The sequence below is a fragment of the Mytilinidion resinicola genome (assembly GCF_010093595.1).
Source record: "Mytilinidion resinicola strain CBS 304.34 unplaced genomic scaffold BDZ99scaffold_27, whole genome shotgun sequence".
Taxonomy (NCBI): Eukaryota; Fungi; Ascomycota; class Dothideomycetes; order Mytilinidiales; family Mytilinidiaceae; genus Mytilinidion; species Mytilinidion resinicola.
Genome location: NW_022985463.1, coordinates 315,969 through 338,361, shown reverse-complemented (window position 1 = coordinate 338,361; position 22,393 = coordinate 315,969). Strand labels below are relative to the sequence as shown.

The following is a 22,393-nucleotide window of genomic DNA, read 5'->3' as shown; positions in this document are numbered from 1 at the left end:
GGTTGTGTACAAGCGATTGGTCACACTATGTATGCGACAGAGGGCCAGGAAGTGGTGGTTCTGACACTGCGGGGATCCGCGGACTGTGGACAGCGGCTTATCTAGCGCTGCGAGATTGAGTAACTGTATCCGATAATGATGTGAGACCTACTCGTACCATGATATTACACATAGTAGACGGTGGCTGTCTTGAAGTTGACGCAAGGTTCAGACAACCGGCCTGTCTATTTTAAATACCACTAGTCTCGATCTGGTTTTCTCCAATATATGTTTCGTAGACAAACGATCCTCTTAAATCCGGCAGGATGATCACAGGAACTCTTTCTTTTTTGTTCCATAGCTCTTACAGAGTCTTCGTGCAGCTACATTTCGAAAATTGTGTTCTTCTTTCGAGGTATTCGATTCCGCGCTAGTTCCAAAGGCCTCGGAAGTCCGGGGTGCTTCTTGTCCATCCTTCATCAGCCTCCACCATCCTCGATATCATTATACTCCTTGCAAAATCTCGCATATCATGGCACTCAATGTCTTGTACACTCAGGCTCCATGAGAACGCCTTCTCTATGGGCGTAACGCAACGCCAGGATCGCAAGAGCTGAGCCCTGCGGCTGTGCTGCAGATATGGCTGCTAGGCTGCCTTCACAATCGCCCAAAGGCACGCCCAACCTTCCCACTGTGCATACGGCGAAATAATCTTCATGTCATATCATCTTGAAGCCATTTCCGACCGTGCAAGCATTCAAATAATTCTCCGATGATGCCGCAAAGAACACGTCAACCTGACTTCGAAGATGGCCAGGACGAGTCTACCGCCGCGGAAAGACCAAAGACGCTTCGACAAGCGTTAGAAGTCCCATTGGCCACTGAACACGCCGAGGGGGGCAGCAATTCTCTGTGTGATCTCTGTAGAGAAATCGATTTCGACAAGTACTTCAAAATGCCGGACATCTACGAGAGAACAGATGAAGAATTCGGTATTCCTATCTGCGAGCTAACCCATGTATCCTCAAACTCAAATTGCGTCTTGTGCAACTTGTTTTCTGAAATGAAGGCAGAAATGAGCCTGCTCGCTGAGCCGGATCTGAATCTTAAATGGAAGTTAGTAGCTCATTCAGCTATACGACAAGTCTCAAAGTTCATCCCTAAGGATGTGACGATAATATCTGTCTCGCCACGGCGCAGAACACGGCAGCTCGAGCGCTTCTTGATCCCAACAGATGGCGCGCACACGATTTCCGGCCGACCCATCAAAGCCACTATTGACTGGGACCCCGTAAAAGACTGGATCAATTTTTGCAAAAACCATCATCGGAAACACTGCAAGCGCGAGGAACAGCGTCACGTTGCAGGACTTCGACTCATTGACTGCGAAACCCGACAGATTATTCAAGCTACAGATGCGCTCGACTACATCACTCTCAGCTACGTTTGGGGCAAGAGCAGCGAGGACGAAGATCCCCCCAATGAATCTAGTCTACCAGAGAGGGTTCCTCGAACTATCGAGCACGCAGTGCATGTGACCAAAGCTCTTGGTTTCCGATATCTTTGGGTGGTGAGTCTCCCTAGTCAAGATTATCAGAGGCTTTGATCATAATTGTCTGATTGACGCCACAGGATCGTTACTGTGTCCCACAGCATGGCCCAGAGAAACAGAGGATGATTCAAGAAATGGATCTTGTGTACGAAAACTCAGAACTTACCCTCATCGCCGCCGCCGGAGAAACTCCCGCCCACGGTCTCCCAGGGATTGGCGGCACTTCTAGGAAACTTCGTCCACCTATCCAACTTGGTTCTCATTCAGCTGTTGTCGCTTCATTCAGCCTAGTAGAGGAAATTCAAAAGACCAAATGGAACACGCGAGCGTGGACGTATCAAGAGGCCTTGCTCTCCAGGCGAAAGTTGGTGTTCTCTGAGCAGGGCATGTTCTTTCAGTGCGGCGCCATGCAATGTTTTGAATCATTGTCCCTACCGCTGGTTTCACTACACACGAAAGATCTTGAGGGGTTTCGAGCGGCTGTCAACATTCCAGTGGCGTTTCCGATTCGCGGCGTTGGAAAAGATTCGCTGGAGATCTCCGATCGCATAAACGAGTACAGCAAGCGAGACTTGACGTACGACGATGATTCTCTCAAGGCCTTTTACGGAATTATACAGAGATTTTCGAAGATGATTCTCCCTCTTGCGCATCTATCCGGAGTCCCATTCAACTACCCTTCATATGGTTCGACTTCAACTAAAAGCTTCAGTCGAGGTCTTGATTGGCATCTTAAAGGAGGCACCGGTGTTCGCCGACACCACCTTCCTAGCTGGACCTGGGCCGCATGGAAATGGAGCAAAGCACACATAGCGTTACCCGACCCCACATTCATTACGATGAATTCCTCTCAATGTCCTAATATATCTGTCGAGTTTATAGACGGTACGATACTGCCATTTGAAGTCTCACTGGAAGAAATCCTCAAGAAAGATGCTTCAGGGTGCGCTTCAACGCATCTATTAGTAACTGGACAGGTCTTTGATATGAACGATCCCATACAGTATTCCTGGCCGGAAAATGCGCACGGGTCTTTCGAATTTTACCTCTCTTTTCCTCCGAAAGTATTGAAGCCTGGCGGAGCTATCGGCCTCGTTGTCGCCGACTGCCATTACTGGCTGAACGGTTTGGTCCTTCAAAAATCAGAAGATGGGCAATCATACGAGCGAGTAGGGAGTTTCAAGTTGATGAAGAGGAATGGAGTAGGGCTCGAAGCGTTCCAATATAACGGTGTTGAGTTGAGAAAGGAGCTTGTCAGGATAGGTTAGAGTGTTCTCCATCTAATCCTCTAGCGTTGGGTCTCTCCAGACGACCGCACCTAGGTATCTATTAAGTACGTGGGATAGTTTGTTGGCTGCACATGTGCCGCTATATCCTTTTCGATCCACACTACACTTATCATCTTGGAATGATATTGTGATAGGCCGACGGGCAGTAGGTAATGCTGACAACACGACTGTCAACGTCACGCGCATCGAAAATCGCTGAGACTGCGCTTTCTGGGCCACAAATCTCAACACCCGTGCGTAAATACATGCCTATAATTGCTTTTTGGTTTTTGTATACACCGGAAGCTCTAGATGAAATGTTTTCAAGAGTGCAATAAGCTCTCGGGACCTCAGACAGCGTCAATTCTCAGCACACGCTCAAGCCCAGTATTAGTGGCGTGTCAGCTTGTGATTAGGACGGGGCAACGTCATCCTTTGCAGGGATTTGCATGTGGGTGTGGGCGGGTGAATAATGGCCAAGTTCTTCACCACCCCCAAGATGCCTGGCCCTGAACAGCGCCAGCGAACAGGCGTAATCGATGCGTAAGAAGGACCGTGGTACAGCAGCCGATCGGCTGCAATAGCTCGACGGATAGGACGGATGGGCCCGGGAGGAGGCTCGCTGTCTGCTGCGTGCGGGAAGGCTGGACGATCCATCTGGACAGATCGCGAGACCTCCAACGCCTGCTCCTGCGAAGCGGCGAAGTGCCTCCGGCGCACTGTGCTGCTCTGCGCCGCACGATGCAGGATTCGTGGTGGAGGACCGGTCACGGGCACGGCGCCTCCATTGGTGATGCTGGCAGCTTCGCCCTCCGCGAAGCCCCGGCGGGCTGGCGATGTGCACGCTGGCTTGCGGCTGTCTGCACGCCCTCGACACAATTGCAGATTCGGCGGCGACAGGCGCCATGCGTGCTTTTGCGACTGACCGGTTGTGTGTGGTGAATGGGTGCTGTGCAGCCCAGTTACGGGCAGGAAATGTCTCTCTGGGCTGCCTGCAAAGTATGGCGCGACGTCATTTGGCAACCCAAACTTGCCCCGCTATACCAAGGCAGTCCCACAGTCCCATCACCAAGGCCAGCTCTCCTCACTCTGTAAACGCCCCAGCCTCATCACCCGCCGCCCAAGTCTGAAGTGGCCCGACGAGCTCTCCCGTCCTTCAAAACCTCGTCCATCGCCACCTGCCCGCTGCCTTCTTCATCTCGAGCTGCATCGCATCCGTCCCATCTCTGTTCGGCCCGCACGGCTCACCACCAAGACTGTCCGCAATGTCTGCCCGACGCTATCCCACCGCCGAACTCTACGAGGAGCGCCAGCGTTACGGCAATGGCGGCCGCAGCGTAGCAAGTTACGACGACATCGATATCGACGTGCAGCGCGGCAACCCGCGCCGCAGCGCTCCGGATTTCCTGCGTGAGGACTATGGAAGAACCTCCGCTGGCCCTCTCGTCGTGCGCGATCGGCACACCGAAGAAGTGAGGGGTCCTCCACGACGCCGCGAGGTCGAGGAAGACACCCTCGTGATCCGAGGCGGCCGAGGGCCACCCTCCAGAGAGATCGAGCGAGACGACGTCACCATCCGCCGTGAAGAGCGTGAGCGACCTCGTCCTCGTGAGGTCGAAGAGACCGACATCACCATCAAGCATCGCGACAGCTCCCGTCCCAGACCCAGAGAGGTTCGCGAAGTTGAACGGGAGGATATCACCTTCCGTCGTGGAGGCCGACCTCCACCCGAGCGCGAGATTGAACGAGAAGACATCACCATCTCTCGCAACCAGCGCGAGAGACCGCCCCCACCACGGGATTTCGAGCGAGATGAAATTAGCTTCCGACGAGAAGAGAGCCGCGGTGGGAGGGACCGCGAGGTCGAGAGAGATTCCCTCGTCATCCGCAACCGCGAGAGAAGCCTGCCGCCTCCGAGAGAACGAGGCGAGCTGGTTGCCAGAGAACGCGAAGAGTTTGTCGTCCGTCGTCGCGAGCCTCCGCCTCCTCCGCGTGACGAAGTCAAGGAAGAAATCATCATCAGACGAATGGAACAGCGCTCACCGACCCCTCCCCCACCACCGCCCCCGCCTCCAGAACCAGAACCAATCATCCGACCACCCATCATCCAGGAGGTCATCACGCATCACCGTCATATTGATCATGGTAAGTTCCGTGGTATGTGTTGAGTTTTCTAGAACAGTGAAGGACTAACTTACTGCAGGTATAGAGCGAGCCCGATCGCCAACGCCCCCACCTCCCCCATCTCCTCCTCGCGATGAATCTCTTGAGATTTCCATTCGTAGAAGAGAGTAAGTACCTCCATATACCGCGCACAGTGAACCGTCTAACCACTCGTAGGGGTCGAAGTGGTGGTGAAGGTAGAAAAGAAATCCTCTACGAACGCGAGACAATTGAACGCAAAGAAGACGACTGGGAAATTGACCGCACCAGCCGCCGCCGGTCGTACAGCGCCCCAAGACGTCGCTTCACTACCCAAAATGACGATCTCGAAGAGGAGGCTGACTTCTATAACCGTAAGATGGCCGAGCGTGCATACATAGGCGAGGCGTACAACGGTGCGACCAAGGACTGGGCGATTGTCGACGTTCCTCCAGGAACCAACCGCGTTCGCATGGAGGGCCAGGGCGGTGGTGCCCAGGAGGTGACCTGGCAGGCATATAACGGCGTGCGTCGCTCCAAGTTCATTGCGCAGGATGAAGAAATATCTTCAGGATTTGGTGTCCCAGAAAAGTCCAAACCAAAGACGAAGGACATGTGGACCGAGATTACGAAGGATCTTGTGATCAAGGAGGCTATTGAGAGCATGGGTTTCGATTACGAGGAGACGGAATTCTTCTTCTACGTTATGGAATACCTGCGTTACGTAAGTAACGCCATCTACAGCCGACTATGTATAATCGCTAATTAAATTCACAGGAGGACGTTCTCCAACTAGTCGAACTGTCGGACGACATTCGACGCAAGCGTCAGTCTCGCTTCCGGGCGATCGACTTCGAGCGTGAGGAGATCCGCGACCGTCGGCCACCAAAGTACGATGAGCGCTTCTACGAGCGAGAGGTCACCTATGACAGCAGCCGGAGACGATATTGATTGAGCAGAGGACGTCTCCCTATCGAGGGGTGAGTTCCTGGATCACGCAAACAGCTGCTTCTCCCTTGCATTCCCGGCTGCATCCGTGCAGCTAGCGTATACCCCTTCCAGAGCCAGCAACAGAAAGCTTGAAGACGATACCACGGACACATAGTGACGATATTCACGACTGACGACTCGACCTTGCGCCTACATGGCTGCATTGCTTCTTGCGAAAGACGAACATGAACGAATGAAGGAGCGTGCGAGTGAGGCTTGGCACTTCCTCTGCAAGCCAGCGCGAGGGAGGCGTGTCATGACATGACTTTTACGACTAGCATTGGTGGAGCGCGTAAGATGGGGTTTTCTTTTGGGTTTTTTTTCCTCTTATTCTTTGGGTTTTCTTCTTGATTTCTATGGGTCGTTATGGGTAGGGAGGACTGGGGAGGTTGACATTCGATTTCGAGTTTGATAAATATCAATTTTGACCCCTCGGGCTTCTGAATTGCGCGATTTTTGGGTGTCACTCATGTTTTGGATGTGTGCGTGTCCCGACCTGACGCCTAGGTAGAATTGCGGGATGTGAGTAGGGTCTTGGACCATCATCTCGACCGGGACATAGTATGCTGCAAGTTGTCTGGGATACACTACACCATTCTACAGGGGGGTTATTCTTGATTACCAGTATGGAAGCTCATACTTAGCATGCGCTAATCCACTCTCGACGCGGCCTATCAACCAGCATGGAGCCATCTCTACAAACTCTCAAAGAGACCACCAGCGATAATTGTCTACCTCCCCAGCTAGGCGTGAGTATTTCCTTCGGCCACATCTTCGCAACCCATCAGAATAGCTTCGGTGTACCCCGACATTTTGTACGATATCTATCCTCAAGCATTTCATCTTTCAGGAGACATTGAGGGGCGGCCTGGTAGCGGCAGTATACTTTGCAGAGCTACTGTATCACAGCTTAGGCTCGTGCACGACAACTTTAGACAGTTTGCGAACTCCCCATGGTGTGAGCGCGTAAGAGGGGTAAGATTGGGAGGGGCACTGAAAGCTAGCTCTATGACGCTGGACAGTCCTATCTTGAGCGATATGCGACATTTTGTTATCCTCTGAGACACCCTAAGGAAGAGCGTGTGAAGGACATGCGGGGCACCAGCACGAACGAAGTTAGGGGGGAGGTGAGAAGGGGTATCCAGCACCAGAAGAGGCCAAGTGCGTATGAAGGTTGGTAGGTTCGGACTGGGATGCCGTAGCCGCCGCGCGAGGCCTACACTGTAGCCTGGCTAGCTCTGCTTCTCGCAGTGAGGGGCTCGAAGGAGTGAGTCACAGGTGCTGTGAGGGGTGGCGAGGGGGTTTGGGTGGGAGAAGGAGGGTAGAGGGTGAGAGATTGGGGGGTCTGGGAGACTGGGAGAGCAGACAAAGAACGTGCTGGATAGAACGTGTTCGCTAGTTTGATTGTCCTTGCGCTCTAGATAGTACATTCTACGAGCTACCCTCTTTACCTATGCGAATCCTTTCATTGCTTGAGATGACAGAGCTGGAGGGCTTTTTGGGAAGCTGAGGACGCTGCTGGACCCTTCGAAGGCTGCAGATTGATGAAGCTCGTTTGGCGAGCAATTCCAAGCCATAGGCTGTGACTTCGCCAGCTCTATGCGCGATCCCATAGTATTTTCTCGCGTATCCGACCGCAGCTGCCCTTTTCTAGTCGCGTCGTCGCACTGATGCCGCTGGCGATGTTGATGTTCCGACAGGGTCGCCTCGGCTAACGCACCGCTTCGGCCGCTAGCGCAGAAATGCTCAGAATGCGCATGAGAAAGAGGGCGCCAAGGCTACTTTCAAAGCGCTGGAAAGCAGCAGCTCGTAAGACGCTGTTGTTTCGGGTGCGCGAGGGGGGGCAATTCAATTCATGTTCCGCCCGCCCCTGCCCCAACCAGCCTAGCGCCACCGCACAGCGACGCTGCCTGCCTGGATCACCGCCCGCGCTCGGCCGCCTACTTAAAGTCGCGCGCCCGCACTCGCTGCACCTCTTTCTTCTTCTCTTCCCAGTCTCACCACCATCCACCAACCGCCACCCGCCAAATCCATCACCACACGTCCCGACGCGTGTGTCTATCATCAGCCTCATCAACTAACTCCACCCCCAACACCTATCCAACATGACTGGACGTGAGTAACTCCCTCTTTCGCTTTTCCGACCGTGTCGTTGTTCGTCGTCGCCGCCGCCGTCGCGATCGCGGCGCGTGAGATCAACACCACGTCGGCCTATCACGACCTCGCCTACTACTACTCCACCACAACACCTCACCCTTGCTGCACGTATCTATTATATTCCCACATCATGCTAACACTTCTCTGCAGGCGGCAAAGGCGGCAAAGGCCTCGGCAAGGGCGGAGCCAAGCGCCACCGCAAGATCCTCCGTGACAACATCCAGGGCATCACCAAGCCCGCCATCCGTCGTCTCGCGCGTCGTGGTGGTGTCAAGCGTATCTCTGCCAGTATGTCACCCTCCTATACCTGCTTCTGTTTGAGATTACCATGCTAACGTGCCGTGTCTGTAGTGATCTACGAAGAGACCCGCGGTGTCCTCAAGACCTTCCTCGAGGGCGTCATCCGTGATGCTGTCACCTACACCGAGCATGCCAAGCGAAAGACGGTCACGTCGCTCGATGTCGTCTATGCGCTTAAGCGCCAGGGCCGTACGCTCTACGGTTTCGGTGGTTAGACGCGTTGACAACTACTGCGATACACTCTACCTTTCATCGTCCTATCCACCCTTCTCTATGACAGCACGGATATGGGTTGGCCTTACTCTCGCCCAATTTGATAAGATCGGGTGGGCGATGGAGGTGGTTCTTATTCTTCTGCTCTGCTCTGCTCTGCTCTGCTTCGGGGGTTCACGGTCTCTCGACACCCGGTTATGGAATAGTGGCGTTGGTGGTCTACTTTGCTTTTGACAACTCGGGGTTGTCGCTATGGACTGGATCGGATTGGGAATGATTTCACGACGTGAAGGGGATGAGGGGTGGTTTGTCTGGAATCAGGTACCAGCCGATCGATACAATACTGCGAATACACATACATGCAGCTTGTGACGGTTGTATATTCTAATGCGCTCTATGTTAATTGGATGTGACGGTGATGTGTTGACCGCGCTCTAGATCTAGGTTGTGTGAGTGTGACTGGTTGTTATTGGTACTGTTTTCATGTTGAGGGTTTGCGTTATACTTGATAGTTAGTTACTACGCATTTCTTGGTTACGCTTCTACTTTCACTACAGCATTGCAATTCTTCCTACCTATACCCATCCGCATCTCCGTTTCCTCAGCTCCATATCGCAGCATTCTCTTAATTTGAACTACTAGCCCCATGCCTACCCAACCGCTCCTATACACTCCGCTATCACTCACCGCCCTCCGTCCTCCCCTTTCCAGAATCACGCGCCACGTCCACGTCACCCCCCACCACGTGACACCCAAACTTCTCCCAGCTGCTCGAGTATAAAACCCCCTCAGCCCATCCCCAACCTCGTCCTCGAAACTCATCAGAGGAGCGAAGGTGGTGGGGAGGGGGATCAAAACTGTGGGAATCCCGAGAGCCATGGGGTGGATCAAAAGCGACTGGCGCTCTGATCTATGTCGTGGGGGATCAACACGGGACAAGACTGGGTATGATGGAGTGGGCTGGTGTTGGTGGCAAATGCGCACTTCAACTTTACGATGAGTGGAAGATCCAAACTGGAAAGACGATAGAGGTATGGAGTGGAGTGGTGTTTCTCTAAAATATGCATCTACTACCACCCATGGTGGCAGGATCGAAACCAAGAAGTCTCTTGGCTATGGGAGTGGATTTGGTTTTCGTGTGCAAAAACCGCTGCAAGATCCATTGATGGTTGGAGGATCGAAAACGAGACCATCCAGCGAGCGATGGAGTGCCCTCGAGTGGTGCTGGAGTGTAAAAAACTGCATCAACATCAATCCATGGCTGGAGGATCAAGACCGGAGACCGCACGTTGCTATGTGCCAGAACGCCAAACACTAAAATAATATGGTTGGAGGGTCGAAAATGGAAAGCGAAGAAAGCGATGGTGGAGGAAGGAGGGATCAAATCGCTGGTAAACAGCCCCGATGGAGAAGCGGAAGTGGGGGAGGAGATCAGCCTACGCATTGAGACACTTGATGGTGGTGGAGGCAGGGGAATCATATCAACAACAAAGCAAACAATGGTGGTGGAGGGTCTGGAAGGCTGGAGGGGGTTCAGCGAAAATGTGATGATGGATAACGAAAGGGGATGATGCTAATTGGATGCAAGGGCTCGGGGTGGCTGTCAGAAGTGTGAAATTGGATGATGGAGTAATGCATTCTTCTAGGGATGCAAAGACCTTCATCTTGCAAGAACGAAGATGAAGGACAGAGCAAGTATGTCCGCTGGTATTTTGTTTGCAACTCTTCGGACGTAAAAGCTGTCCCTCAGCTGTCGTCGTTTCTTGTAGACATGGCAACGAAGAAGATGACTGTTCACCTTCTTGCTTGGAAAAGCGGCGAAGAGGAGTAGATCGAAAGACAGATCGGAGGAAAAGGAGCCCCATTGTAAGTCACCTTCAATGGTATCTCACCGCCTCCTATCTTGTTGACCTCCGGGCGTCAAGAAATCTCGACACATGACACTGACGTGACCTCCCCCTTCCTCACCTTTCCTCACGTACAAGAACCCCAACTCCTCCAAATCTTTTATCAAGAACTGAAGGAGTCGGCAGCATCGAGGCAGGATATCAATATTCATGTCGACCAACATCCATGGCTCTGCACGTGGTTGGATCAAATTCTTTCATTCTTGCCATCTGATGATTGCGAGTTGGGACCGTCGGAGATGAGGCATCTTCGGGGTCAATCGGTGATAATCTACGTCATCGAGGGGTGAGTATGGGCTAGATCAGAAAAGGAAGATGGACATAGAAAAGGAGGGGCGAAGGTGGTGGGCATCATTCATCTGAGTAGTCCATGAAATGCAAGCACTTTGAAACTCGAGAAGTTCTGGACACCTATGGGGATCTCAGAGTCCCAAGTCTTTGATTTGAAACCCAGTAGGACAGCAAAGAAGAAGCTGTAAAGGGAAGGCGGTGGGTTTTTATAGCAACAAGAGACAGCAGTGATGACTAAGAGAAGGTGAGTGTAAAACTTTGCAACTTCTCTGGGATAATACCAGATGCTGCCATGCATTTCAGATTTTAATCCAAGCCTCCCATCACGGAGACGCACCCGACTTGAATACCCCTCGCCATGCAAGCATCTAAGACTCTAACGCCAACCAATGCAGCAACTCATCTATTCAACACACTCGAACTCCAATAATTGTAGCATTATTGGGGTCTTCATCATTTCCACGGCCCTTCTCCAGCAATTCCAACCACATCCTCCTCCCCCAACCACCCCTCCACCAACGCAACCGCCACTAATTCCCCAACACTCGCTACCCCCATCTCATCCACTTGATCCCCTAGCACTTCCGGATCTAACATGTCCCTCAGTGCCACCAAAGCCCTCTCGATCTTCCGCGCCCTCCGCTCCGCCCTCTTGAGCTTCCCATCTACTCTTGCTAGCGTGGTCTCAAGCTCCGGATCACTAGATGGCCATACGACGTTCTCGAGCAGCTTATGCAGCAAAAAATGGAGCCAAATGAGATTCGTGAGGGGATGGAAATCTCGCCATGTGGTTTTCTCGAGCAGGTGGGCAGGTAGGGTGTAAGGGTCCGGAGAGGTGAAAGCGAGCGGGCGGCCGTAGTAGATCGCAGAGCGCATTTGGCGGTATATCTCGTACTGGTACTCATACGTCGCGTCGGCGCCGAAAATAGCGGGATCAGCCTCGAGGTCCAGGAAAGCTACATCCTGTGCAGTCGGAGACGGGGAGTCAGCAGTGTCAGCGCGGGAGAGGGTGTAGTCGATAATCGTAGTTTCGAGACCCGTGAAGCCGAGTTTACGGTGTGTATTGTGGATCCTTGGGGCTGTGAGAACGGACGTCGGATCTGTGTTTTCGGCGTCTTCTAATGGCGGTCGACACGAGCGGATACATATGTTTCCGAGATGAAGATCGCGGTGCTCAAAGCGGACGCCTTTTTCGCCCTTGCCGATTGCGAGCGCTACGCCCCAGAATACGTCCCACACGCTCCATACGTCTCGTAGTACGATGTTCTCGAGATCGCATCCAGCGTCCTGCATTTCGACGACAGCCCATAGCTGATTTTCGTCATAGTTGGCTTTGCGGCTCGGGTCTGGGAAGACGCTCTTCTCGCCCTTGATCTTGCTCTTGTTCCATGCCTTCCACGCCGTGACGAAAGCGGGTGCTGGGCGGCCTTGTAATATCCGCAGCTCGCGGAAGTTGGTGAAGCCAGGGATGGGTGTCATGAGTTGGAGAAGCTGGACTTCTGAGAGGACAGAGGCGGGCGATGACATCCAGTCTATCTTGTTCTGGCGGGAAAGATCTGCTTTAGACATTGTACCGTCTTCGGAGGCTGTGGGACAGTGTTCCGGCGGCGGTTTCAGCGCCATGATTTTGAGTACTGACTCGTCTGCTTTTGTGAAGCCGGGGATCGAGGCTTTGAGGGAGAGTCGGTAGACTTCGCCGTAAGATGCTTCTGCGATTTTAGAGACGGCAAAGTGAGGTTCCAGCTTTGAGGACCAGGACGAGAATGATGTTGGAGTTTGTCGGGCAGTGGAGTCGCTGCAGAGGTCTAGGAGAGGTCGGATATGTGTGAAGTTGTCTACAGATTCTACGGGTCGGGGCTGAGGCTGGCTTTGGACGGAATGCTGTTCATGGGACGACTTTGGGCGTATCGCCAATTTGACCAGCACTTCTGGGGTCTTCTCTGCCGGGACAGTTTCTGTATGGGCTTCTGCGTCCGTATCCACGGGTTTGATCAATGTAGGTTTTATACGTCGTTTCTGCTTAATTCCTTCTGTAGCCACAGGGTTCGAATTCGAATCTTTTGTCCTTAGAGCTTTCCTAGCCTTCTTCTCTTTCGATATTTCTCTCGTTCGCGCGTCCGTATCTGCAGTCTCGATCTTCAAGCTCTCCATCTGGTTCTCAATATCACCCAGCCCAGCATCCTCGTATCTTTTTGTCTTGTCCGCCTCTTGCTTGGCAGCCCCAGCTTCTTGTATCCTCTCATTCTCAAGACCTTTCGACCTAAGTTCTGTCTTCTTCGTAGGTTTCTTCTCTCCTGGCATCCTCCGACGTGGTGGCTTCGCATCCAATTGCTCTGGGCTTGAGGAATCAAGAATATTCGAAAAAAGTGACGTGGCCGGGGCGCGCTTGCCGTAGACCTGCTTGCGAGGCATTATTGCTGGCGGAGAGGCTCGATGAGGATGTTGGTGTGAGGTTGGAGTTGCATGGTTCGGCTTCGGTCGCTAGGCGAGAAAGATGTAAACACACTCCCTAATTGGATCTAGCGCGTAACAGGGGTCGCCTCTACCTCATTCACCCCTTTCTTCGTGCTATTCCATAAATATGTTGTCATGTATTCCCCTACTCATATGGAATCCCGTTTCGTTACTTCTACGGCGCTCCTTACGTTTACTTCAACGGCTAAGATACTTTAGTCGCTGTGGGACAGCTCTCCTAGCAAAAGCTGCCCGCTTCTTCTTGGTTCTTCCTAGGCATTCCGCATTCCAACTCACTCAAACATGAGCACTGCCCGGCAGATGATCGTGGAAGCCATAAATCTGGCAATGATTTGGATACTGTCGACGTACCCTTTAACGCGTTAGCAAGATATCTCTACACATGCTCGCAAGGGATAGAGCTTTACCGAGGAACTGTAAAGAGCTGATAGCAATGGTACTATAGAAGGACATGCGTAACAGCAACGATAGATGTAATGTACACCAAGATACAGCAACAAACGAATACGTCTCAAGCCTCTTACTGAGAACAAGTTCCTCGTGGGCGATACAGGGGGCGGCTTCATACTTATCCCATTCATAGAGTGAGCTTCTCCAGCTTCTTTTCTTCTATGACGCATCCTATGTTGTTCTTGTGCTCAATCCAAGGCTTTGAATGGCGAGGAGATGAACAGGGACGGCTAGTCCAACCCATAATACTGGCATCCCAATGGTACCGCAGCTGATTGTATTGATAGTCCAGGATCCCGTGCAGAAGCTTGCCGTGTACACGTTAAGTACAGCACCTAGGACGAGCTTGCATTCCAAGAACGGCATCCTTGCGTTTCTTATCTCAAACGCAACTTTCTGAAAGCCAAGTGTAAGAATCTATGCCTCAACATGTACAAGCTACTTTCTGGAAACTCGGTTTATAATTGTCTAACACTCGAGCACCATATTCAACTCATCTCCGTTAAGACGAATCCGCGCTACATAGTTCAGCCGACTGCCCTGTCTCGGACTTTTGAATCTTCTATACGGACTGGGCCTGTACTTTTCCACTTCAGCACCCGACTGATTAGTTAGATGGCATATAATCCCACCCGTTGAAAGGTATGCTATGACTCTGATAAGAAGAGGCAGTGGCGGCGGTGCGAGAGCGTCGGAGTGCTGGATGAGTTGTACTCAAGTCCAATAGGGCCGTGATTATGGATACCATCGGTAACGGAGGTGATGAAGGAGGTGAATGCAGTAGCAGTAGCGATAGGAGTGGGAACGATAGACGAAAGAGGCTCGCTTTCGTAAGGTTCGCGATGGTTGTCTTTTCGGGCGATCATGGTCTGGAGGGTCACGGCGATGACGATAGGATGCGCAGCGGTGTCAGTGGTAGTAGAAACCTTGACGATGAGATGAGTAGCGAGGATAGCGCTCGTGGTGAAGGTAATGATAATGGGGGAGTACAGAGTTTCAATCTCGATAGGATCGTGGCGGGCGTCGTCGCGAGGAACGGTGGTGGAGGCAGAGGCAATGGCTGCCGCGAGGCCGAAGGGGGCGAGATGCTGGACTGATTTCATGGTGTTTGTAGAAGCTTGGTGGGTTTCTACTTGGACTCTTTGCGTGTATCTATCAACGTGAAGAAAGAGGAGGCAGTCGTGCTGGATCGTTGAATCGCACTTATGAAAACGACGTAGAAGAAGGGTTTAATGGAAGGGAAACTCTGGCGTTTCTTAGTGGGCTCGAGACATGATCACGGTACCACTCTTTGAGTTCAACGCGTGGCCTCTGTGAACAGCGCTGTTGCTCGCAAGGCCCATACCTAGCTAATAGAATGAAGTGTACCAAGTTGCAAAACATGGTATTGTTTCAAGCATCCAGCGTAGGATTATAATGAGGCTAAAACGCAGAAGGCTCAATCGGCTTTTCAGGTTCGTAATCACCTTGAAATGTACTACTACTTGCACGTTCTGTCCTGCTGTCGGAAGCCAAGGCTAGCAGCACACACAGCGGCCCTACTTAAACGACTTTCCTCTTGCGACGATGGAGTTACGTAGTGTTTATAAAGAGTATGAATAGCCGCGAAAATCATTTCTGCAGATACTATGTGCGGGAATATTGCGGTCACGTGCATTGAGCCCAAATCAGTAAGGTTAAGTTTTAGTGAACCTAGTCCTCTCTTCCCTGCAGACCTCGTGCCTCTTCTCTCCATTATCAAGCCCCCACCATCCGGCGGCGTATCTAGAACTTAGAAACGAACTCCATCTTTCGGGCTTTAATTTAGGTCTTTGAATACCTAGTCACGGTACGGTAGGGCCCGCTCCACGCCGCCTAAGATTGCACCGCTACTCCTTTTGCCTGTTGCACCAGGCACTCAGGCAGTCACAATCCAAAACCAGGAAAACATCAAATATAACCCTCTAGATATGGCAACATAAGGACTCATTATCTTCAAGATTGTCACACGAAAGCGTAGTCCTCAACACACATGACTCTTGTGCAAGGTCCTGCTTCATGTTGTCCCTTGGTTTTAACCGAGCGCGTTGCTCCTTGTGCGGAGGGTGAACCATGGCACAGATGAAATGCGCCACAAGGCACGGTACGGGCCGGACAACGCCTCTTATCATAAAAACTTGTTTCAACTACGGTGGATGTAGTGATATTGTGGAACTAGGGTGACGGTTAAGTCAGAGGTAATCGTATATAAGTAGGAACGCTTATCGCACGCAATGGAGTACATCTTCTTTGATCTAGTCAGATATCATCTCCTTCATTCAAACTCCACGGCATCTGGATTCATTATATAGCTATTGAAGCGCTCAAACCGGGCCAAGCATATTACACTCTTTCTCTACCTTCGAGCATCTCAGCCAACTCAATATCATCCTTCACCGTGCCTTGGAAAGGGACCTGCGGCATACTTTCTTCCTCTCAAGGAACATAGCTTAATTGACTCTCAAATGAGACGTCGACATGCGTTCTTCCAGCATCCTCGCCGCCGTGGCGACTATCTGGGGCGTCGCGGTCGGCGAGGCCCCGAGACGATTTGTGATGTATCATGACCAGTACGTACATTCTTCCTTTACGGCCTCATCGTTATTATTTCATCTTGTTCTCTTTGGATACTTGTCATTTTCGACATTGATGTCTATCGAAGTGTCGCACTCTCGATCCGCTGACTCTCCCTTTAGATGGCATCCGAGTCGCCCCGGCACCGCCGCAGACCGCGCTGGCATCACGCACGTCGTGCTTAGTTTTGCCCACGCGAACTCGCCGGAGACCTACAATCCCTTCGTATCCGTCGATACAATCCGCTCCGAGTACGGTCAGGACGTTAAGGCTATGATCGCCATCGGCAGATGGGGTGAAGAAGCGCCTGGCTTCGCGGCTAGAGTGAAAGATCAGGCTATTATGGACGCTTTCGCGAAGGCTGAGTACTTGATGTTGCAGAAAACTGGCGCCGATGGGGTCGATATCGACTGGGAGTATCCTGGCGGCAATGGGCAAAACTACAAGACCAACGCAGGAAACCCGGCGAACGAGATCGCAAATTTTGCGCTCTTCCTCGCTGCTATCCGTAAGGCCATTGGGACGAAGATACTGTCCATTGCGGTGCCCGGAATGTCGACTGATATGATGGCCTACATCGATGTGACGAGTCCGACTATCTGGCCACATATGGATTTCGTCAATGTAAGTACTCCACGCCAAAGAGCTAGAAAAACGTCCAAGCCACATATACTCACTGCATTTTGTAGGTCATGACCTACGACCTCTCCAACCGCCGCAACACCGCGACCAGCCACCACACCTCCATTAAAGACTCCCTCGATTCCGTCAAACGCTACATCGACATTAAACTTGACGCTACCAAGATAAACCTCGGTTTTGCCTATTACGCCAAGTGGTTCACCACCAAGGGCGACTGTCCCACTCCTCTCGGCTGCCCGCTCGCACAACCTGAAGATCCCATCACCGGCGCCGACACCAAGCTTTCTGGTGCAGTGACATTCGAAAAAGCCAACATGGCACCACTTCCTGCCGCCGGCAGCATTACGGTCTCGAGTGACGGTATGTGCGGCGCGAACGGCCACTCGTGTCCTGTGGGATCTTGCTGCTCTGAGGCTGGGTACTGCGGGACCAGTGATGAGTATTGCAAAGGGGGTTGCCAGCACGCGTTTTCAAATAGTGGGTGTAAAGACGTGGATGTGCTAGGGTCGTGGGCGATTGCGAGGGTCAAAGGAGTCAACGATACGACAGTGAGAGGCCAATACTATTATGATGCTTCAGAGCATCTATTCTGGACGTGGGACACTGTGAAGTTGGTGGAGCAGTTTAAGAGCATCGTGAAGCCTTTGAAGCTGGGTGGGGTCATGGCGTGGAGTTTGGGTGAAGATAGTTATGATTGGGGCCATGTCAAGACGATGGCGGCGAAGAATAAGTGAGCAGTAGTGGGATTTCATCCTTGAATCTGTGCTCGGGGTTTTCTGTAGTGCGCAGTGTACATGTAGCTATTGCATATCCTCTTTTTTATCCTTCGAGTCCTATATTCTCGTTTATAAATCTTGACAACTCTGACGGGACTCCAAAGACCCTCTGATCTGGAGGCTATTTGAAGCTTCGTAGTGCTTGTTCTGCCCACGCTGAATGGGGTGCCAAAAGACTGCATGATGTTGGGGTTTAAAGTCCCAAATATGGAGACTGTGAATCTTTTGTCACAGTGCTCACTACTCATTTCCCAAACCAGGGGAAGCTATCTCAGCATGGTAGCAGTCAGCCACAGCTCAAACAACACAAAGCAGCTCTCAAGATTGTTACTTGTCTCTTTGAGAACGAACTGAATGTTCCCAAATCGTCATGAGGCACAGTACACCGTCACGTGATGGATCGTTGTCCTTCGTACGATCTCGGAAACACCAGCCTCAATGCCAAGACCCCAAGCTTGTCACCTCTCGCCGACAGCCGGCGGACTTCGCCCCTTCGAGAGGATCGCCCAGGGCCACCATTCCTCTCGTGCTCTGGTTTCGAAGGCAACCACGCGCCAAATGCTTGGAACTCGAGCACCGCCACCTTGTTCGCCCCATGGCTCCGGCGGGGCAGTGCTTGCCCAGATGTCATTAAGCCCCTCCAATAATTCTGTCATCAGCTCTTTTGATTCCACCTTCTCTACATCTTCTCTACGTCCCCTCTTCCACCCACCGTAAACTTTCACAAACAGTGAGCAGCGCCCACTGCATACGTTATAGTAAGTTAGAGGTCTGTACGAGTTGCGACGCCTCAATGCTTACTTTCTTTCAGGTTAGCACTACCTAGCTACCTGCAGGTGCAAGACTTAGGTCTATACGAAGCACCATCATTATGTCTGGCTATCCACAGTACCCTCCTCAGGGCCGTAAGCACCCACCTTTTCTTTTCCTTGCTTCGCGCATACTCCAAATGTCTTTGAAGCTCAACTAACATTCACATATCAGACTCGCCGCAGCCGCCCTACGGTCAACCGCCTCAACACCCTCAAGGATCACCTTATCCTCCTCAGCAGCAAGGCTACGGGCCCCCGCCTCCCCAGGGTCAATATGGAGCACCGCCGCCACAAGGATATCCTCCGCCGTGAGTGTCGAGAATGCAAATATTGGCCGCAACAACTGTCTTACAATATTCAGAGGCCAGTACCCAGGTTCACCGGCGCCGGGTTACCCTCCGCAGCAACAGCAGTATCCGCCGTGAGTCCAAATTCAGTCGTGATTGCGACAACAATCTCACAAGTCTATCAGGCCGCAACAATATGGACAGCCTCCTCCAGGCCAATACGGGGCACCTCCGCCCCAACAATACGGACAGCCCCCTGCGGGCCAGTATGGAGCGCCGTGAGTTTAGGGTTCCTGCATGCGTAGTCGCACTCTCAGCAATTATCTTACACGTCTTAGACCGCAACAGTATGGGGCGCCGCCACCACAACCGTATGGCCAGCAATACCCTCCTCAAGGACCCCCTGGTGCTTATGGAGCGCCGCCACCCGGTCAGTATGGACAGCCTGCCTATGGAGCTCAAGCCCCGTATGCTGTCCCGACGCCTCCAACTTTTGGATACGCACCCAGCCAATTGCCCCAAGTTCCTTCCGATGCCGAGGTCACGGCTATCGAGAAGTAAGCATCTTTCTGTAACTGCAATAGGATATCAACTCATTTTTGCCAGAGCTATGAAGGGTTTCGGAACCAATGAGAAGGAGCTCATCCGCGTCCTCTCAAAACCAGACCCAGCCAAAATGAATAGTATTCGCTTGCAATACAGTGCCAAGTATAAGAAGGATCTAGTCACAGAGATCAGGAAGGAAGTGTCAGGTTACTTCGAGCAAGGGCTTGTGGCCCTTGTTTGGGGTCCGCTAACTCACGATGCCAACATGCTGTACTCAGCGATGAAGGGTATGCGAACGCCCTTCTTTCGAAATGCTCTATCTGGCTAAGTTGACAAATTAGAAGGTTTGGGAACGAAGGAAACAGTACTTGATGACGTCCTTCTTTGCAGAAGTAACGCCGACATCAAAGCCATCAAAGCCGAGTATCAAACACTCTTCCACAGGACTCTCGAAGCCGACCTCAGGGGCGATCTCTCAGGCGCCACCGAGCAAATGTACATGATGGTTGTCGCAGCGACCCGCAACGAAGACTCGGTCCCCGTGATCCCGCAAGAGATTGACCGAGACATCGCCGAGCTCCAGCGCTCCCTCGGCAGCACGGTTAACAAGGACCCTGTCCAGTTTTGCCATATATTGACAAACCGAAACGACAACCAGCTCCGCGCTATCGCCCAGGGCTACCATAAGAAATATCAGAAGACGCTTGATAGTATGATTAAAAGCCGTTTCAGTGGCCACATGGAGGACGCGCTCTGTCTCATCATTGCCCGCAGTCTCGACCGTGCAGCTAGCGATGCGGCGCAACTAGAGGCTACGATGGCTGGTATGGGCACTAAGGACAAGCTTTTGATCGACCGTGTTGTTCGCATTCACTGGAATCGGCAGTATATGAACCAGGTCGAGGCTGCATTCCAGGCGAAGTACAAGAAGACGCTTATCAACCGGATCAAGGGCGAGACGAGAGGTGACCAGGAGAGGCTACTTGTTGCTTGTGTCGAGTAGGTTTTGTAAGCTGGACTTGCCTTTCGGGCTTTCTGGTGGGATTTCTTTTGGATGGGAGGGTTTCTGTGGGTTTTTTTTCTCTTTCTAGTGTTCATATCGACTTCCTGGGTACTTGGTTCCATAAATTCTCATCCTGCTCAGACATGGTCTCTTCGATCTAGTTTGAGGTTTCGCTTTTGGCCGTGGTCTTAACAACTGCGAATATTAGACGACGATACGCTATCTCGGATACCTTCGTCTATTCTTCTCACTCATATTCGCTGGAGTTCTCCTAGTCCACAAATCTGGGCTTGTCACGCAATGTCAAGCTTCTCTCATCCCCCGGAGTACCTCCTCTAAGCACTAAATGCATCTTCCGACATCAGCCCTTCATTCTCCAGATTTGAGGGTGGAGATCACTCGTCAACCACGTGAAAAGAGAGTAGCTCACGTGATCTCCTATTGGATTTTTCTTCGCGTGGGTATGAAAGGATGCCGGTGGCTCCAGCTTGGATGACGCTGATATTAACAAGCACAGACAACTAAACAGACAACTACATTAAAAACGGTTTCACGCCACAGCTCATGCCCTTGTTCTTGCAGAATGTTCTGTCATGAATCCACTAACTAACTCTGATTCAGCCTCATGGAAGAGACCGCGATGGTTTGTGGGATAGCTTGGTGGGGTGAAGTCGAAGAATACACTGGTGAATGGCTTTGCGGAAGAGTGGCGCGTAGTGAGGATTCGGAATCCAGTGAGTATCATCTTTTCAATCTTCTGAAAGTGAACAGCTTTTGGGGACAAGGATAGTTGATGTAAGTTTACATGGCAAGAGCGTGAAGCGATATCCTAGATTAGATGATCGATATCGTCAGGTGGAGTTGTAACAAGGAGGTCCCACGCAAGCTCTAGCTACTGCTAGTATTGCAAGGTTTAGATCACCTGCGAAGAGAGAAACTGTAAACTGAGATTTTCACCGAGGATATGGTTTCCGTTTTCTCGTTCATGAATCGTATTGAGTCCCGCTACAGATTATTAAGACGTCTAACACGACGTTTATAGTCCCACCACAGCTTCAAGATTCATCGTCATCTTCATAAAGGGTTTTCAACGCACATACTTCTTGTCCCTTCCAGGGTGCGTTCAAATACTTCGACAATCACCAGTCCAGGCCCCACAATCCCTGACTGCTCTCTAAACTGGTTTTGCGCACAGTGAACTCGAATTCGACCCAATCGGGGATCTCCTTTGGAGTTTCGCCAGACCCAGAAATCGACATATCCAGCTTCCTCTTCACCAAGTCCGTGATTTCCTGCTGGATCTTTATCAAAGTTGGTTCATTAATTTCACCCGAAATGCATTTGCGATCGAAAGACGGGTGCCCAAGCTCTTCAGCAAGATCAGCCGTATCGAAGTTGGTATGCAGCAAGAAGACGGCTTTGCGCAAGCCGGCGAAAGCCTGCTGTACGGGCCGTACGATAGTCTATCGCTTTGGGATCGCAAAAGTACTTCTCCGATGGAACCACGTATCTCAGCTCCCGGACCAGGTGCGCGTACTTGGGTTCGACGGCCCTTGGGAATCCCGGTGGCCTGTGAATGTGGCACTTTACTTGCCGGCTTTTATGGAGAAGTCCTGGAGCCAATTTAGGGCCGCATTCGTAGTGGTCCGTAGCGCAGAAGGTGTTATGGGAGTAGAACTCTTGCAGGGCTTCGACGGTGATCTGGCGGCAGATGCTATACTCTGAGAGATGAAGGTAGGTCGTGACATTCGGAGGCTGGGAAAGATGAGGATCTTGGGGAAGACGATGAGTGAGCAATAGATGAGTATGCGGAGCTCGGCGGGGAGATCGAGGAAGCTTATGCGGGACTCGTCGATCTTTTTCGATTCCCTCCATTCGAGTAGAGACATCTTGGAAGGAGTTCGAGGTATTCAGTCGAGGTATTCAGTGGTAGTTTATCTTCGGGGTTGGTATGGGTTGAGAGGACCCTAGAAGGAGCCCAAAAGTTTTCGCTGACGTGGCATTCAAGTGT

The 22,393-nt window shown here is 51.8% G+C and overlaps 8 protein-coding genes across 8 annotated transcripts; 5 read left to right on the top strand and 3 right to left on the bottom strand.

The window, feature by feature from the left end:
- Positions 1-1,255: 1,255 nt before the first annotated feature.
- BDZ99DRAFT_349411 (HET-domain-containing protein) lies at positions 1,256-2,196 on the top strand (the record flags this gene model as incomplete). The annotated part of the gene is made up of 2 exons (XM_033714485.1): positions 1,256-1,549; positions 1,612-2,196. Coding segments are annotated over 2 exons (879 nt in total), but the record flags the coding sequence as incomplete, so codon positions are not given.
- A 1,678-nt stretch (positions 2,197-3,874) lies between these two features.
- On the top strand, positions 3,875-6,089 carry BDZ99DRAFT_171099 (uncharacterized protein). The gene is made up of 4 exons (XM_033712973.1): positions 3,875-4,944; positions 5,003-5,090; positions 5,149-5,665; positions 5,719-6,089. The coding sequence occupies exons 1-4, from the start codon at positions 4,065-4,067 to the stop codon at positions 5,890-5,892; spliced, it is 1,659 nt and encodes a 552-aa protein (XP_033570307.1). The 5' UTR covers positions 3,875-4,064; the 3' UTR covers positions 5,893-6,089.
- A 208-nt stretch (positions 6,090-6,297) lies between these two features.
- BDZ99DRAFT_491738 (histone H4) lies at positions 6,298-8,603 on the top strand (the record flags this gene model as incomplete). Its single annotated transcript, XM_033723119.1, has 3 exons — positions 6,298-6,301; positions 8,239-8,376; positions 8,440-8,603. 3 exons carry the CDS (start codon positions 6,298-6,300, stop codon positions 8,601-8,603), a joined length of 306 nt encoding a protein of 101 aa, XP_033570306.1.
- Positions 8,604-11,042: 2,439 nt separating this feature from the next.
- BDZ99DRAFT_468295 (uncharacterized protein) lies at positions 11,043-12,807 on the bottom strand. The gene has a single exon (XM_033721209.1). The coding sequence runs from the start codon at positions 12,366-12,368 to the stop codon at positions 11,253-11,255; it is 1,116 nt and encodes a 371-aa protein (XP_033570305.1). The 5' UTR covers positions 12,369-12,807; the 3' UTR covers positions 11,043-11,252.
- Positions 12,808-14,371: 1,564 nt separating this feature from the next.
- On the bottom strand, positions 14,372-14,827 carry BDZ99DRAFT_526702 (uncharacterized protein; the record flags this gene model as incomplete). Its single annotated transcript, XM_033726162.1, has 1 exon — positions 14,372-14,827. The coding sequence occupies one exon, from the start codon at positions 14,825-14,827 to the stop codon at positions 14,372-14,374; it is 456 nt and encodes a 151-aa protein (XP_033570304.1).
- A 1,453-nt stretch (positions 14,828-16,280) lies between these two features.
- Positions 16,281-17,728, top strand: BDZ99DRAFT_427330 (putative class V chitinase). Its single transcript, XM_033717154.1, has 3 exons — positions 16,281-16,312; positions 16,439-16,940; positions 17,006-17,728. The coding sequence occupies exons 1-3, from the start codon at positions 16,299-16,301 to the stop codon at positions 17,690-17,692; spliced, it is 1,203 nt and encodes a 400-aa protein (XP_033570303.1). The 5' UTR covers positions 16,281-16,298; the 3' UTR covers positions 17,693-17,728.
- Positions 17,729-18,605: 877 nt separating this feature from the next.
- Positions 18,606-20,382, top strand: BDZ99DRAFT_526700 (Annexin; the record flags this gene model as incomplete). Its single annotated transcript, XM_033726161.1, has 7 exons — positions 18,606-18,639; positions 18,719-18,854; positions 18,908-18,967; positions 19,019-19,111; positions 19,172-19,390; positions 19,440-19,666; positions 19,724-20,382. The coding sequence occupies 7 exons, from the start codon at positions 18,606-18,608 to the stop codon at positions 20,380-20,382; spliced, it is 1,428 nt and encodes a 475-aa protein (XP_033570302.1).
- Positions 20,383-21,521: 1,139 nt separating this feature from the next.
- BDZ99DRAFT_482184 (uncharacterized protein) lies at positions 21,522-22,257 on the bottom strand (the record flags this gene model as incomplete). The annotated part of the gene is made up of 2 exons (XM_033722465.1): positions 21,522-21,751; positions 21,840-22,257. 2 exons carry the CDS (start codon positions 22,255-22,257, stop codon positions 21,522-21,524), a joined length of 648 nt encoding a protein of 215 aa, XP_033570301.1.
- Positions 22,258-22,393: the final 136 nt, after the last annotated feature.

Excerpts from the sequence above, each read along its gene's own strand:
- BDZ99DRAFT_468295 (XM_033721209.1), bottom strand. The coding sequence starts at position 12,368 with ATGTCTAAAGCAGATCTTTCCCGCCAGAACAAGATAGACTGGATGTCA.
- BDZ99DRAFT_427330 (XM_033717154.1), top strand. Across the intron at positions 16,941-17,005 it reads CACATATGGATTTCGTCAAT|GTCATGACCTACGACCTCTC; the intron begins GTAAGTACTCCA and ends TGCATTTTGTAG.
- BDZ99DRAFT_171099 (XM_033712973.1), top strand. The coding sequence starts at position 4,065 with ATGTCTGCCCGACGCTATCCCACCGCCGAACTCTACGAGGAGCGCCAG. Across the intron at positions 4,945-5,002 it reads TCACCGTCATATTGATCATG|GTATAGAGCGAGCCCGATCG; the intron begins GTAAGTTCCGTG and ends AACTTACTGCAG. Across the intron at positions 5,666-5,718 it reads TTATGGAATACCTGCGTTAC|GAGGACGTTCTCCAACTAGT; the intron begins GTAAGTAACGCC and ends TTAAATTCACAG.